We start from the raw sequence: 15,722 nt of genomic DNA on the forward strand, positions 1-15,722 counted from the left end.
ATCTCCTACAAACAGGAAGTTAAAAACCCATGTGAATGAGGAATAAACCAGACATACTACATCAGGTATTTTTAATAAAACATAAATTTGTTCAAGAATGTACAGCATGAAAATATACATTTAATGTCCTCATACAAATATTGTAAATTATAAAATTACACTGAAAAACAAACTTCCACATAGATCCGATAATGTACAAGCATTACTGTGGAGGGGCAAAATACAAGGGACATTGCTTTGGTCATTCACAGTGTCTGTGTTTCATCTCTCATCTCTGAAAAACTTCATTTATAACCAGTTTCTGTCCAGATGTGGAAAATATTTATACAAAGTTATATTCAGTCAGCAGCAACAAGAGCCTTCTGTTGGTGTGGGTGTGTTCTGATCCAAACAGGGAAGTCAATGTACAGTGGAGTAGGAACTTAAATACAAAGACTAGTTAATATTTCCTATAGTAGCAATATACAGTTGAACTGAAAGAGGATTATTCTGATGCTTTGAGACAGAACAGCAACCAATAATATACAGAATCTTAGTTTAATTATACTTTACAAATAGTATATTTATGGAAATGTATTAAACAGTTAAAATAACATAATATCCAGTAAGAGTTATGAACTCTCTAATATAATTTGTCAAATATTAATATTCAAAACAGGCTGACTATAGTCACGGCTACTTTGTCCATTTTGCTTTTGCTCTTATTTGAAAGCGCTTGAGATAAAATGTGATAACGTTGTGTAATAATTAACTTAACCATGATTGTCGTCAATATTATCAATCTGGGTCATGATCACACTTATACAGTCCATGGTTGTGAACGCATTTTCTGGTTTAAATCAGCACTTGGCTACATTAATAGTGTAGTTGTTTTGGTCCTGACACTTGTGTAGAAAAGTGATCTAAAATTCTGTTTAAAAGTCTGTACTTTTTACTGAAGTACAGTTTTAGCACTTGTAATTGAGTAACGTCAATAACTGTACTTTTACTTGAGTACAAATTGTCAGCACTAGAGATTCTGCATTTTCTCTTCTGATATCGATGCTGATACTAAAGCAGCTCTGTAAAAATATTATAAGATGTTTTGGGTGAGCACTGCCCTGTAAATTCTTAAATCTTATCCCATTTTGATCTATAATCAGGTGATATCAGCTGAAGGGATATTTTGGAAATTGTCCAATTCATCAAAATTTGTCAATATCGGCACTGATGTCCTTAATCAGTTCTCTTTCAATCACTGACTAACAGTTTGGTTTGGTAGCAAATCTAAAACAAAGAAATAATGTGATAGTAACACAACTGTGGCATTTAAAAACTCCTACATTTAAACAACCTTGAACACTTGATGAAAACACTGCTTTATCACGTCACAAATATTGCTGCTGGCGCCTCCTTCAGGTCTGAATGACTCAGCACAGAGCACAGGATGTGTAGACTCCCACATTTGTAGTTAAATACTGGCTTCATGTGAATTAACTGGACTATAGAGACCTTACTCTTAACACATTCAGAGGGAGTGGAGAGTGCTAAAGCCAGCGGGCCGACCAGTCATACAAACACCACAGTGGGAGGAGAGTGAAAGGTTGAGAGTTAGTCACAGAACTGTCACAAATGTAGAGAGGTGGGAGATACAGAATTTATCTAAAGGTGTGCAAGACTTTGAATATCAAGTTTTTCCTTTATAATAACAGAAATGACAAAATGATGCACAAAAGCTGATTAAAAAAAAAAAAAAAATAAGAAGAATATAAACTCGCAGTCTAATTTTCTAAACTGTTTTTGTGGTCAGTTTTATGGTCCATTCACTTTTTCTGTGGTACTTCTACCTTTAATATGTTTTAGGTCATTTATAGGGTAGGGAAATGAGCCTGCCATGTGCTTCTCGCCATAGTGATATAAAGTTTTGCCTGGAATGTTCCTCAGTATGCCAATCTATCTCAAATGTATTAAATTACAGGTGTTGTCATTCTTAAAAAAATAGCTCTTCACAGATATCTATGCCATACTTTTCAGGCAAAGCAATTACACCTCTATGGAAACAAGCAGGTGGAAAGCTACATAGTACACCTTTAATGATGACATGTACAGGTTTAGCACATTGCATTTTTTCCAAAACGACATCCACAATCTGATTTTTGTTACAAAGATGAGAAATTGGTACAAAGAAAAGTTCGTACTTGAGGCCTGGCCTGACCTACTAACGGCTAATAGAGTTCATGATCTACTGAGAAGGAGAGACCCGAGAGGCAGGTCCCAGTTGGGAATACTGCAACTTCTGTGTATTTATGAACCCATGACACTTAAAAAGGCAACAGTTTGAGATTAGAAGCTTTTAATGGCAACTATAGCGTTAAACCAGTAGCTCATTAGCTTTACTACTGTTCTTACAATGGACCAGTTTTGAACATTCTGACCATGACAGACTGGAACCAGCACAAGAGGACGATTTGGAGATACCCAGACCCAGTAACCATCACAAAAAGACTGCTGAAACAAATTTTTTTAACTTAAAAATTTCTACAACAAGAGCACTGAGGACAAATTATACACTTAAAGCTGCACTGCGTTATATTTTTTCTGTAGAGGGTTTGCTATCTGCTTGTCTCCATGGAGATGTTACTGTTTTGTCTGGAATGTTCCACAGCAGAGCATTAGTCAAGCATGTGATGCCACTAAACCTAGTTAGATACACCTGGATAGATCTGAGGAGAGGCAAGCCCACTCGCAGTAAGAATACGTGTTTTTTTGAGTTTTTCTTGAGCAAAAAAGTAATTCATAATGACATAAATACAAGATAGATTTGTGTAATGCCCTGCTATGGAACATTCCAAGTAGAGGTCTGTGCAGGACAGAGTTTTCAGCCCTAGCCTTCTTCATCAGACGGTTTCACTTTGTGGAAACCGTCTGACCTTGCAGTATTAGGATTTGTTCACTTGACGATAGGCAGGTACTTTTTTTTAATTTAACCAATCGCTGCTGTTTGGTCGTGACGTATGTAATGCGTCGCTAACAGGGCTAACTAGTATATTAAGCTTTTCCCAAATCCTGTAGGAAGAAGGGCAATAATGTCTTTCCCCTTGATAAAATTCACCAAACATTCTTTGTTCTGACTTTAAATTCTCGATCTCTGGAATCATTACCAACACAGAATATATGACTCTTCACTGATTGGCTGGTGCCCAAACTCGCACTTCTGAGGTTCTTGCAAACCATCTAGTGCATTCTGATTCCTGACCTAGTCGCTGGAGAGAAATGAAATTGAGCGGAGGCACTAGGTGGCGCTAGTCTGGCTAGTTCGCGCCCACAAAGAATTATAATTTTCAGTCCCGATCCCGCACGCACCAGTGATATTTTGTCGGACTCCCACCCGCAAACATTCGCTTTCTAAAACTATCAAAAACAGAGAAGCGGAAAGGTATTGTCTAAAATGTGCACGAGATTAACCCATGTCCTCTAGTTTAGACTATTTAAAGGGTTATTATTAAAGCCAAATAAAATATCCAGCACAAATGATGTATAATAGGCAAACATTCATCATTTGTATATTTCACTTTACACTCATATTTAGTTTGCTCCCGCCCGCGCCCACAATGAGGCTTTCAAAATGTGTCCTGCGCCGCACTGTTTTGCGCTGGGAATCTAGGTGAGCTTAGAGAGGAGATAAGGTGGTAGCAAACACCAGAAATGTTACACAGCACATCTTTAATTAATTTTAGCCTATTATATGCCATCCATCCACACATTTGCAGTGATACCAGATCATAGTACTATACCTGATCTCTACTCTGTGTCATATGGGAGGAACAGAAAACCAATGAAACTAGTGCAAATGAGATGGTTGGGTCATATTTTTTCATATTTCTGTTGCGGCGATTTCATCAAAGTTTATTTCATTTCCGCTCCCGTCGTCATCATCTCTGCTCTCCAGTTCTTGGCTCAGCTCCTGTAGATGCTGCTCCAACTCTCTGTTCCTCCGATACATCTGAACATAATTCTGCTGAAGCTGCTTTTGATAGCGAATAACTTTGTCCTTTTCTTCTTGCCATACTTTTCTCTCCTCTTCAAAATTCACCAACTGCTCCTCCGCTCTCTGCCGTTCAAAAGTGAGTTCACTCTTCATCCTGTCCATTTGTAGTTTAATATTCTGCATCGCCTCTGTATGGCTTTGTCTCTGTGCTTTTGCTTCGTCGCTTTCAAACGCCAAAAGATGTTCCTCTGCTTCCTGGAAAACTTGACACTGACGATTTCCTGGCCCCTGATTGGCTAACGCGTCTCTAAGTTGCACGATCTCGCCCTCGAGTCGTCCCACTTTCTCTCTTAGTAGTTCTGCTTCGCTTTTGCGTCGCTGTAGTTCATTTTCGCAAACTTCCAGCTCTAAAGTCCTGGTTCGGTTTATGCCGTGAGTTTCTTGTAGCAGGACCTGTGTGTTGGTGAGCTCTCCTCTGGTTTCTCGCAGCTGGCCTCTCAATGAAACGATTTCTCCAACGCGCTGCGCTAGCTCCCCCTGCACCTCCTTCAGCTGCTGCTTCAGTAAAGAGATCTCCCCTGACTTCTGGCACACCTGGAAAAATACAAGATACAGTGTGAAGTTTTTTATGCTCATGTACAAAAAGACTTATTCTACTTTCTCTTCTTTTGTAAGCACAGAAAACCTCACTCCGTCCCCTGAGTGTGCATTGATTTACATATTGATTGAAGCAATAAAATGTCAAGAGTACCTTCTATAAATTCAGGCTTTAGATAATCACAACAGGTACACTCGGAAAAGATCCATAGACCAAATCCATGATAAAAAAAACCTTACAAACCAAGAAAGTATTAAGTAGAGGAAGGAAGTAAATCTATATAAACTTTTCCTAGTGCTTAAAACCCTGTCATATTGCTGGTTTTCACAATTTCATGGTATTTTGTTCATGACTTGTGAAAATAAAATTAAAAAAATACCAAAAAGAAAAAAGTATGTAATGTACTCGGCCCCTCAAATAACCAGTTGAGGCTTTGGTCTAAGGCTACGTTTATATGATGGCAGTCTGAACAGAAGATGCAAAATTGGCAGCTCATCTTTTTATCGTCTCTTTTAATTCTGCATCAGAGTCCTGCACCGGGTCGGGCAAATAGTCACTGAAACGAGCGGGTTTTAACGTTGTGGAATTTTACGGACGGGAATGCGGGCGGGTAGTGATTACACATGAGCGGGTCAGGTCTAAACCAGAACTACACCAGGACTAATCTTGGACTTAAGAGAGAGGGAGAACCCCGAGCCCGTGGAGCAGTGTGTCCGCAAAGCGCGATCTGGTGATGGCTGCACTTAACTCCCTGCAGCGTGGTTTAGTCCTGGTTTAGTCCTGGTTTAGTCCTGGTTTAGTCCTGGTTTAGTCCTGGTTTAGTCCTGGTTTAGTCCGTGGCGCGTGTGTCGCAAAAGTCCAGCATCTTGATCAATGTTTCTTCGGCTCAGTAAATAATGCCTGTGAAGTGATGGCAGTCAAGTCGCGTCTGTGAATTTGTATTTGTACTGAAGAAAGTGTAACCGTTTCATTTCATTTCGTGATTGTAATTCTTGAAGTCGTAACTTTTCAATTCATATTCTGATGGATGCTTCAATTAGAATGCTTTTAATTTATGTGTGATTTATCATGGGCACGGCAAGCGTTCTCGTGTTAACAGGCCCTAAACTACACCTGATTATGGCCGGTCTGTTTACATAATATAGTGAATTTGAGATAGAGGAGCGTATTATAAATGTCTAAAATGTCGCAATCTCACCTCCCACTTGGTCTCCTCCAGTCGGGGTCCCAGTTGTATTTTCTCATGTTCATATGAAGTGCACCTCTCCTCCAGCTGCTCGCGCTCTTTAAGGAGTTGACCAAAATCCTCCTGTAGCTTCCTCTTCTCCTGCTGTAACTGATACACCTGTACACACAAACACACACACACACAACACAACGCTTAAAAGTCAAAAATCCAAGGGCCTGTACCCAATTTTTAACATTTGTCTTGCCCCAGCCCAGCACAGAGCTCTTATGGTCCATATTAGACCAGTGTGTGTTGTCTGAATCTAATTACTGAGGATTTTTATCGTCCGTGAACCAGTGAGTAACATTGGTGTGCTGTTAGCATGCTAGTTGTTGTGACTCCACTCCTCGCACAGTGCTTATAATGTGATTGTGGTGAATAATTAAGATGCTAAAAATGCATTGGGAAAGTGAGGAATAACTTTGGAGCCCTTCAGACAGTTAAGTTTTTTATGTTTTTAATACAGCAAAACATTAGATATAGCATCTTTGTTTTTTGTTTGTTTTTTTTAAACTGACCTGTAGTTGTAGGACCTGTTGCGCACGTTGAGCTTTCTGAGAGGCAGTCTGCATTCTGGTCGCACAGTTCTGCCTCAACTCCTCGATCTCCAGCTCGAAACGCTTCTGCTTCTCCTCATACACCTGCAAATCAGCACACTGTAGGTCAGCCATATCATTTGTCTATTATTTATTATTATTATCAGTCATAATTAAATTCAACATGTTGTCTAAAATATAGCTGCCTTATTTTAAAGTATCACAATCACATCATTATATTTGTGATTCAGTGCTTTTCTTCTACCATCTACTTCCCCGACCCTATCCTCTTATTGGTCAGGATCTATTTTGCTGTAAGTGAGTGACAGATGGATACAACCAATCAAAGTGAAGTGTCCATCAGAACACTCAAGTTAAATTTTAAGGCAATATAAAGCTACCACATGTATAAGAATTGTGATAAAACTGTAAACACACATGTAAATTGTATTTTTTTGTCTTTTTGAGGATCCCTATGTTTATATCTATAATACATACACTTGCTTGTTCTTTCCGTTACAAATACACAATAAAACAAAAACAAATACCCAAAATTTTAATGTTTGTGTAACCCTGCAGATGTCTATTTAGGATCTATAGCAAAAGAAGGCTGAATTCAGTCAAATATGTGAATTCTGAGCAACTTTGCCATTCTTTTTTGATCTGCCACTCATAGGAATGTAACAATAACCAAAATATCTTAATATCATATCGTCAGAGGACTCACAGTAATATGCACATCACACGCAATTAAATTACAAGTCTCGATGCTTAAATTCGTTGTTGGTGCAGCAGTAGCTAAAAAACAGAAGGAACTACATAGACCATGATCCTCTGCTGTTTCAGAGCCGCCTACGTGAAAAAATAACAAAATGGTTTTTCAAGGCATTTCAACAGGAAAAAGTATCATATTCCCATTTTGTTAGCCTCCACAAATATTGCAATAAATATCAAACCATGAGATGTATATCGTGAGAATATTGTATTGAGCAATTTAGATATCATTATATCTCTAGGTCTACTCAATCAACCCACTTGTGTCATAAAAAAATAATCAGCCCATATAGCCATAATGTTATGTCTGACATGTAGCTGTGTGCTTTTAACCCACCTGACAAATGGCTGCTTCATTCTCATCCAGATTGTCTCTGAGCAGTTGTAGCTCCATGTCCCTCTCTCTGAGCTTATCCTCCAGGTCTCTCACGATTCCCTCGTATCCTTCCACGGGACCAGGGGAGCGCCCGTTTGACCCACTGTCCGACAAAGGCTGCCCCCTCCCAGTCAGCGACCCCGACCCTGTACTTTTACTCGACGAAGATCTCCCACTATCTGAATTTGAGTGTCCGTGTGCATTTCCTGGTTGAACGCTCTTCTCCAGATGACCACTGGAGACCTCACTGGATGCCATGCCATACCCCACTCCTCCATACGGCGGCAGGCTGGAGAGAGAGTTCCTCCCTGAATCGGATAGGGAGCAGGACTGATTACTGCTGCCTGCGTTTCTGCTGCCGCTGTAGGAGCTGCGTTTGTCGGGGGAGGGGGGTGAGACCTCTCTGTGGGTGGGGCTCAGCAGGTTCAGGTTGGATTGGTTGTCGGGGGCGATGGCGCAGTGCCGTGGTGACAGGTACTGCATCGATGTGCGGCTTTTGGGAATGACGGGTTTGAACGCAGTTGGACGAAGAACAGTTTTTTCCATGTTCTATAAGAAAAAGAGAAGTTGTTTTATGTTTTATTTGGGTAGTGATTAATTGTTAATTCTTTTATAAGGCATTATTTTCAAGAATGGCAAATAAATATTTTAGAAGACTAGAGCTACGAGTATAGTCCTTTAGACAACAGCCGAAAGGAGAAGGTAGGGAGATTTGGGAATTTGTGTTTTTACATATAAATGCATTGTTTCTTAGTATTTTTTGTATGAACAGTTTTTGCACGAACTTCTGTGTTGTTGTAATTTTGTGAGTGCAGTTTGGGTCAGATTCATAGATACATAATAGTTTTGAGAGCTTTTATCATGCCCCTTTTTTAGTCAACTAATCAATCAGCAGGACATGTCTTTAGTCAACCAAGAATTTCTTCATTAGACTACAACCCTAATTTAGTTAAACAATTACTTCATTTTTTATTTTTATTTTAATTGAGAAAATTCAGAAATAAGTACACAAGTATTTTTTACACCACCGTCAAAAATAAAATATTTCCCAGTAGTGTACTGTCCAGAAAACATCCTGGTATTATTGTAATCGTGCTGCAATGTCTAATTTTAGTCTATAAATTACTGTTAAAAAAAAAAAAAAAAAACATGCAATTTTTCAATAGTCATACTTTGCAAGATACACAAACATATAACATTTCAATCAAACGCAGCTTTTTTATTGATTGTTAAATTAGCAGGTATTTCAGTAATTTATTAGTACCAATTAATCAGACTGATCTGAGTGTTTAAATAAGAAAAGTCAGATTTTCCATGTCAAAATAGAACTATAATATTTTGAACTACTAAACAATTCAAATAAAAAATTCATTGCAGCTGCTTCATGTCCTTACCTTCTCCAGTTTTCCTGACACTGGGATGAGTTTTGGAGGAGGTCCGCCCATGTTCCCGTTAATCCCCTCCTTTGTGTCATCGGTCTCACCTCCAGGACAGATCGGGTTTCCAAGATTTTCACTCCAGTCGTCCACATACTCCTCATTCAGATAAGTATAGTGTCCTTTTTCTACCTCTTGCCCCCTACTGGACATTGTTACCCCCTGCTTCTTCATTGGGGAGGTGTGGACTGGCATTAAGGAGTCTATTGATACCTCCAATCCGTAACCAGCATTCCCGGGAGTAACCTTCCTCACCCTCGCTCCCAAATCCGAGCGGTGATCCTGGTACGGAGCGGCCCGCGAGGGTACCAGGCTGCCCACTGACCCCATAGGCTCCAGGGCAGAGGGGGGCGGGTTGGTGGGGGGTGAGGGGTTGGAGTGGTGCCTTCTCCGTGCCCCTCCAGAGAGACCGGGGGCATCAGCAGACATGGGCAGAGCCTGAACCAGGGCCATGCTGCCAGCTCAGAGGGCTCACCAGATCTGAAACAAAAAAAGAGAATATAAAGTTAAGTTAACATGCGTAAAAAGTGTAATTTCTGACATCTTTCATAATTTTCAAACTATTTTTCTTTCTATATACCACATGCCAAACAGAACACAGCTGCATTCAAAACATGTGAACGTATTGTTTGTTGAGTGTCGTTCTAGAGCACAATGTTTGTGTTTGTTCCCTACAGCTCTTGCATAGTTATAGTTCAGTGATTCTCAAAGTGGAGTCCAAGGCCCCTTGAGGACTCTCAGAGGCTTTGCAGGGGCCCCCCAAAGGTTGTCTAGCCTGATTCATCAGTCGGTTTCACTTCGTGGAAACTGGCTGACTTTGCAGCATTAGAATTCGTTCACTCGATGGTAGATGAGTATTTATTTTATTTAACCGCTGCTATTTGGTTGTGACGTATGTAATGCGCCGCCAACGAGGCTAACTGGTATATTAAACTTTTCCCAAATCCTGTAGGAAGGAGGACAATAACGTTTTTCCCCTTGATAAAATTCACCAAACATTCTCTTTGTTCCAGCTTTAAATCCTCGATCTCAAGAATCGTTGCCAACACAGAATGTATGGCTCTTCACTGATTGGCTGGTGTCCGGACTCACACTTCCAGGGTTTTTGCAAACCGTCTAGTTTAGTGTATTCCAATTCCTGACCTAGTCGCTGTAGAGAAATTAAACTGAGAAGAGGCACTAGGTGGCACCAGCCTGGCTAAAGTTTGTCCACACAACAAGCACAAAAGAAAATTGAGTTTGAAATTATAATCATATCATTTATTTGCTTCATTTACTGCTTCAAATCAGCATCAAGTCCATAGACATTATGGTAGGAACTGTTAACTTGTAAATTTGAGAGGAAAACATTACATATTGTTTTGAACTAATTAAGTATGTATTATTATTAGAGGGGCCCTATACAATCTTTAGTTAAACTTTGGGACTGACTTATCAGAAAAAAATGTCTTAAGAAAAAAAAAAAAAAGTTGGCACAAAGGTCAGTCTTCTCTATCAATGAGAAAACCCACTGCCAAAAATCTTTCCTGTTTTGAACTTTGACTACCAGCAAATTTCCCAGTAGTCTAGACAGAAAACTTCCCATGCTTAGACTGCACTGTAACCCCCTTATATCAAAAGTGACAGTAGAAAAACAGTATTGACATCCTCTGGTCTGGACTGTACAAATAATTCAAATCAGTGAGACAGCCCACACATTGAGAACCAGGACAGCTCCATTCATTTGGCCCGCTGAAGCAGCACAAACAGCTCGGAGCAAAGAAAAGGGGGCTTGTTCTATTTAAGATGTAAAATGGCTATAACATGGTGGAATGTCCCTGAGACAAAACCCGCTGTCTAAAGCAATCTGATGAAATCCATGTTCAACTAATGATTACAACAATGCACAACTGGATGTTACAGTTAAGATTTCTTTTATTTTGTTAGACATTTCTTTTATTCTGTTAGGAAGTTGTCAGTGTTTCCTACTACTGTCTACGATTCAGACATCTTTTGTTCACAAACTGTTCAATTATCACAGCAACAATAATCCACCTAATATCTGAGGCATATTTCTCTTTAACCTGGGAGTTGCTAAACAGTATTTTTTGCCTGGTGATGTCAAATAAATCAAATATTTAAAAATGTACTACAGCAATTACTAAAATTACTCCCATCACATACTATCACCCTGTATCTTTATAGTAACAGCATTTTTAAATTTTATTTTACTTGGTACAAATTCAAAATAGAAACTACTTAGATTTACGTAATAATTTTAGCATTTTTTTAAAATTATTTCTAATTACATTTTGAGTGCTGTTACAATGTAATTTTCATTTTTTGATTTGCATTATTAAGTGTATACATCTTATTATTAATTTCGTCACATATACAGACATTTCCAAAAGATAGGTGGGACATGCTGTATATAGACAACTAAAAACAACTCAATTTTGTAAACACAGTCATAACCTATGTGTTTACTGTAATGCCAGCAGAAAGACAATAGTGGTTGAGAGGGAATTGTTCAGTTGTTTTTGTCGAGAACAATGACTCTATGGCAGTGCCCCATGACCTCACCATCACTGCCATAAACAACTTGATTACTGAAACTGAGAGACAGACAGAGACAGGGAGAGAGAGAGGGTGTGTACAAGTGTTAACAACTAAAATAATCCCAAATATGTAATGAATGTAATCCTACACAGCTGCAAATGTACCTGTAGTGACAATCACACAGAGGACAAAGTGCCAGTATAATAAAGCGCCCATGTAATGTTTCATCATCACAAACGGACCTGGACTTGTTTTTTGTTTTATTCACACTCGTTTAACACACAAATCCTGCATATTTAGGCTGAGTTCTTCTCTCTGTTCCACCTTGTGAGGTCATTTGGTAATACAGGTAGTTCTACAATGCATTTTTAAAATCTTCTAAAATCTACTAAATGGTAGTTTTCAAGCTGTTAACCTGAAAACTACTGTTTCATGACCTCACCAGGTAGAACATCTTTTTCAGCTTTGGAGATGTAGAGAGACTAATAATAAAGCGTTACTTAAACATGTGAATGAAACAAACACAACTCCAGGAATGTTTTTGATGAGGTAACAACATAATAAAGAATCCATTTTGTGTAATATAGGACCTTTAAATTAGTGCTGGCAAAGCCACAGTTGTGATTCTGCTCTTACTGTTTCCTGTAGTGGGAAATATATTACTTGTTGTAAGGCTGTGAATGATTGAGCCCCATCTGCCAAGTCATTTACAGATCTGCCAAGCCCTTCACAAAGGCATAAGAGGGCGGCGATTTCAATGAGATTAACACTATTTAATTAGCTATTGAGCCGTGAATGTGGTTTAAAATATTATGAATGAAGTAATAGTACGTTTGAAATCACAGATAGATTAATCCTGATAATTCAACTAGGTCAGTGTGTGCTTAGCATTGTGTATTATGACTGTGGGAAAACACAACTGTACCAAAACCAAAGGATTAACTAGAAATATTTGTCGCGAGGTTGATTAGTTAAATAAATATTAAATGACATCATTTTAAACATGGCTTAAGTACAGAAACCATCATGAGAGAATGAAGCATTGTTCTTTATATAAGCTGCATGATAGTTAAGAATCCACAGACTCATGAGCCTTTCTTTCAAGAATTTGCATGTTTCTCCCTGTGTCAAGACGGTTTTCTTCTGGACACTCCAATTTCCCCAATCAAGTCAAAACATGCACAAAATCCTCGAGCTAGACTTGGTCAGCATGACCTTAGCTAAGATCCTGCTACACCTGGATCCCCAGGTGTAGCACAAATTTCCTCTACGGGGACAATAAAGTGCATTTAACTTTAAACTATTATCCTAACAATTATGAAACACCCACTTCACACACACCATCAGCTGTTTATCAGAACTGGAGCTGTCAGAAGAAGCAGGGGTACCAAACTTTATTAGAATTAATTATGAATGAAATGACACTTTGAACTGATCATGTCCAGAGAGCTACAGTCATGATGCAGGCACAGTGGGATACCCTCCAGTGAGAGGAATGTGTGGGATAAAGTCTAAATACAGAAAAGTCTAAACATGGGCACAAACAGCAGTGGTCAGTGGACTCAACAGTGAGACCAGTGTGGACCAGTTTCACTTAAACTCTCCGTGACGTGGCCATGTACTGTAGGTATGACTGAAGCATTGTGTTTGGTTAAGTAGATGTATTTTCTCGAGTTTAGTTCTCACAACTTCTTGGATCTGAAACATCTTGAAACATATGAATAATAAACTCCATGGAGATAGATAGGTTTTATGCTATACTGTGGAAAATTATAGCCAAATCTATCAACGTTTCCATGGAGACAAGCAAGTGAAGTAAAGTCAGGTCTGTGGAGATGCTGTGACGTCTGCTCCTGCTCACAATGACACATTAATAAACACAAACAAAATGAAAACAGATCATAATATGCTTTTATTTTACTCTATTTAATCGAAAGTTGTGTGGTAGAGCTTTTTAAATGACCCCTCTACAGGCTGCTTCTTGTCATTTATCATGCATAGTGTAATGTAAAATGATTTGAAAATATGCTCAAGGATAACTAACATGATATACTGTCCATTTTCTTCCTTTTTAGAAACTACGTAGTACATAGATGTTACATGGTGTTGCTTTAATGCAGTGAATAAAGTAGGATTTCACATTAGTAAGCATTAGCCTTCCTCTGGGACCTGCTTCATCTCTGCATCAGGGTTTTGCTCAGAACATTCAGACTCATATTACACTTTAGTAGCATCAATATCTGCAGCTTTCATACATCTCAAATAAAAAACCTGCGATTACTCCACACAACGTCCACACAGCTCAAACCTGAGCAAATTTCACTTCCAGTTAATGCCACAAGGCCTGTCACGATAACAAAATTTGAAGTCCCATATATTGCAGAAGTAAATATAGATGATAATACTGAAAAGATAAAGCAGAATTATCCCCCTGAAGTATCCTTAAAGTAGTCTGATTCATCAGCCAGTTTTACTTCGTGGAAACCGTCGGACTTCGCAGCATTAGGATTCGTTAGCTCGAAGGCAGGCAGGTACTTTTTTTTTTATTTAACCAATCGCTGCTGTTTGGTCGTGATGTATGTAATGCACTGCTAACAGGGCTAAGTGGTATATTACGCTTTTCCCAAATCCCGTAGGAAGAAGGACTATAACGTCTTTCCCCTTGATAAAATTCACCAAACATTCTCTTTGTTCCAGCTTTAAATTCTCGATCTTGGGAATCATTGCCAACAGAGAATATATGGCTTTTCGCTGATTGGCTGGTGCCCGAACTCGCACTTCCGGGGTTCTTGGAAACCGTCTAGTGTATTCTGATTCCTGACCTAGTCACTGAAGAGAAATGAAATTGAGTGGAGGCACTAGGTTGGCTATCCTTAAAGTACAATATTGCCAAAAAACACCAACTTAATTCAGCACTCTACAGCGCAAATCTAACCGTAGTACAGAGAAATATCAAACATCTCCCAATAGTACAGAGAAAAAGTACCCACGGTAAATATTGACCCCCCCCAAAGGTATTGTTCCATTTTTTATGTATTTAATGATAAGTCGATATAGTAATTATCGTGACAGCCCTAAATGTCACTACTTTTCCAGGCCTTGCAACTTCAGCTGTCAGTGTCATCCTTACAGTGCACTGTGTATTTAACTTTTCTGGTGTGGGAGTCTGTCACCTGGATTTATCCCTATGGAGATATTTTGGAAGGTTCCACAGTAGAGCATTAAATCTATCTTTCTGGTGAAGCAATAACATCTCCATGAAGACAAGCGGGTAGCAGACCATCCACCGGAAATTTACATAATACCCATTTTCCTACGCAAGTGTTCCAAGTACTGTGAGAACTAGGGCTGGGTTTCATTGAGAAGCTGCTGATACGATACATATTTCGACACAGTGCACTTTCAATTCGATACGATACATTTAAAATTGATTCAGTACAGTTAAAAAAATATGGCTAAATCATGGCTGTGATACTAAAAGTCTTTGTTAAACCACTTCTTGTGCAAAGTGAATATGAAACACAAACATTTTAATCATCAAAACAGTGAAAATGTCAAATATGTCGCATAAAAGAGTTCCCTTTCTCTAAACAAACAACAAAACTGTAGCGATGTAACAAAATAATTTCGTAAAATATACCATAAAATACTCTTGATGATATATATCGATAAAGCAGTCCCCGATATCGATATTGTATATCACATTAAACGATTCATCGTTATTTCAATATATTTGCACACCCCTAGTGAGAACACACATGGAGGTGTAGATTTCTTGAGAGTCGCTATCAAAAGATTAACAACTGCCTTTGAAAAGATGAATATTGAAGCTTCACAAAATAATAATTACACAGATTGACCTGTTTAACACCGACTTTCATTGCCTATTAGCCTAAATAGACAATTAAGACAACGAGAGAAGGACAACAGTCTAAAAATATCCATATGCCAGGTGTTATGCCAAAATCAGCTTCCCCAAAGAGCGAGATCCACACCACATCTGTTCCAGGCTTAATTAAATCCAAACACACACACATTGTTACAAATGAGACAGGCAGTGACAGTGCAGGGACCCATATCTTCATAACACAATGTTCAAAAGCTCCACGGCTCTTTATTCTTGTGCAAAAACTGGAGCGTAGAACAAAAGTGTGACAAAGCTATTTCTGTAGTCAACCTGAACCTACCTAGATAAGACACACAGACAGTGGTCACCGGGTCAAGTGTAAAGGCATCTGATCTAAACATAGAAATCACTCCACTGTACAC

The 15,722-nt window shown here is 38.9% G+C and overlaps 1 protein-coding gene across 3 annotated transcripts in view; it reads right to left on the reverse strand.

Moving 5' to 3' along the window:
* Nucleotides 1-57: 57 nt before the first annotated feature.
* Nucleotides 58-15,722, reverse strand: part of LOC110154238 (leucine zipper putative tumor suppressor 2 homolog) — a 46,583-nt gene continuing 30,918 nt past the window's right edge. For all 3 annotated transcript variants that reach the window (XM_055150404.1, XM_020918210.2, XM_020918211.2), the window contains 5 exons: nucleotides 8,874-9,395; nucleotides 7,441-8,028; nucleotides 6,312-6,434; nucleotides 5,764-5,910; nucleotides 58-4,561 (listed from right to left, as the gene is read on the reverse strand). In XM_055150404.1, the coding sequence (XP_055006379.1) occupies nucleotides 3,854-4,561; nucleotides 5,764-5,910; nucleotides 6,312-6,434; nucleotides 7,441-8,028; nucleotides 8,874-9,368 (2,061 nt within the window). In that variant the 5' untranslated portion in view covers nucleotides 9,369-9,395 and the 3' untranslated portion in view covers nucleotides 58-3,853. The remainder of the gene's footprint in view (nucleotides 4,562-5,763; nucleotides 5,911-6,311; nucleotides 6,435-7,440; nucleotides 8,029-8,873; nucleotides 9,396-15,722) is intronic.

The sequence above is a fragment of the Boleophthalmus pectinirostris genome, unplaced genomic scaffold, assembly GCF_026225935.1.
Source record: "Boleophthalmus pectinirostris isolate CB_2022bp ecotype Guang Dong unplaced genomic scaffold, ASM2622593v1 HiC_scaffold_14, whole genome shotgun sequence".
Taxonomy (NCBI): domain Eukaryota; kingdom Metazoa; phylum Chordata; class Actinopteri; order Gobiiformes; family Gobiidae; genus Boleophthalmus; species Boleophthalmus pectinirostris.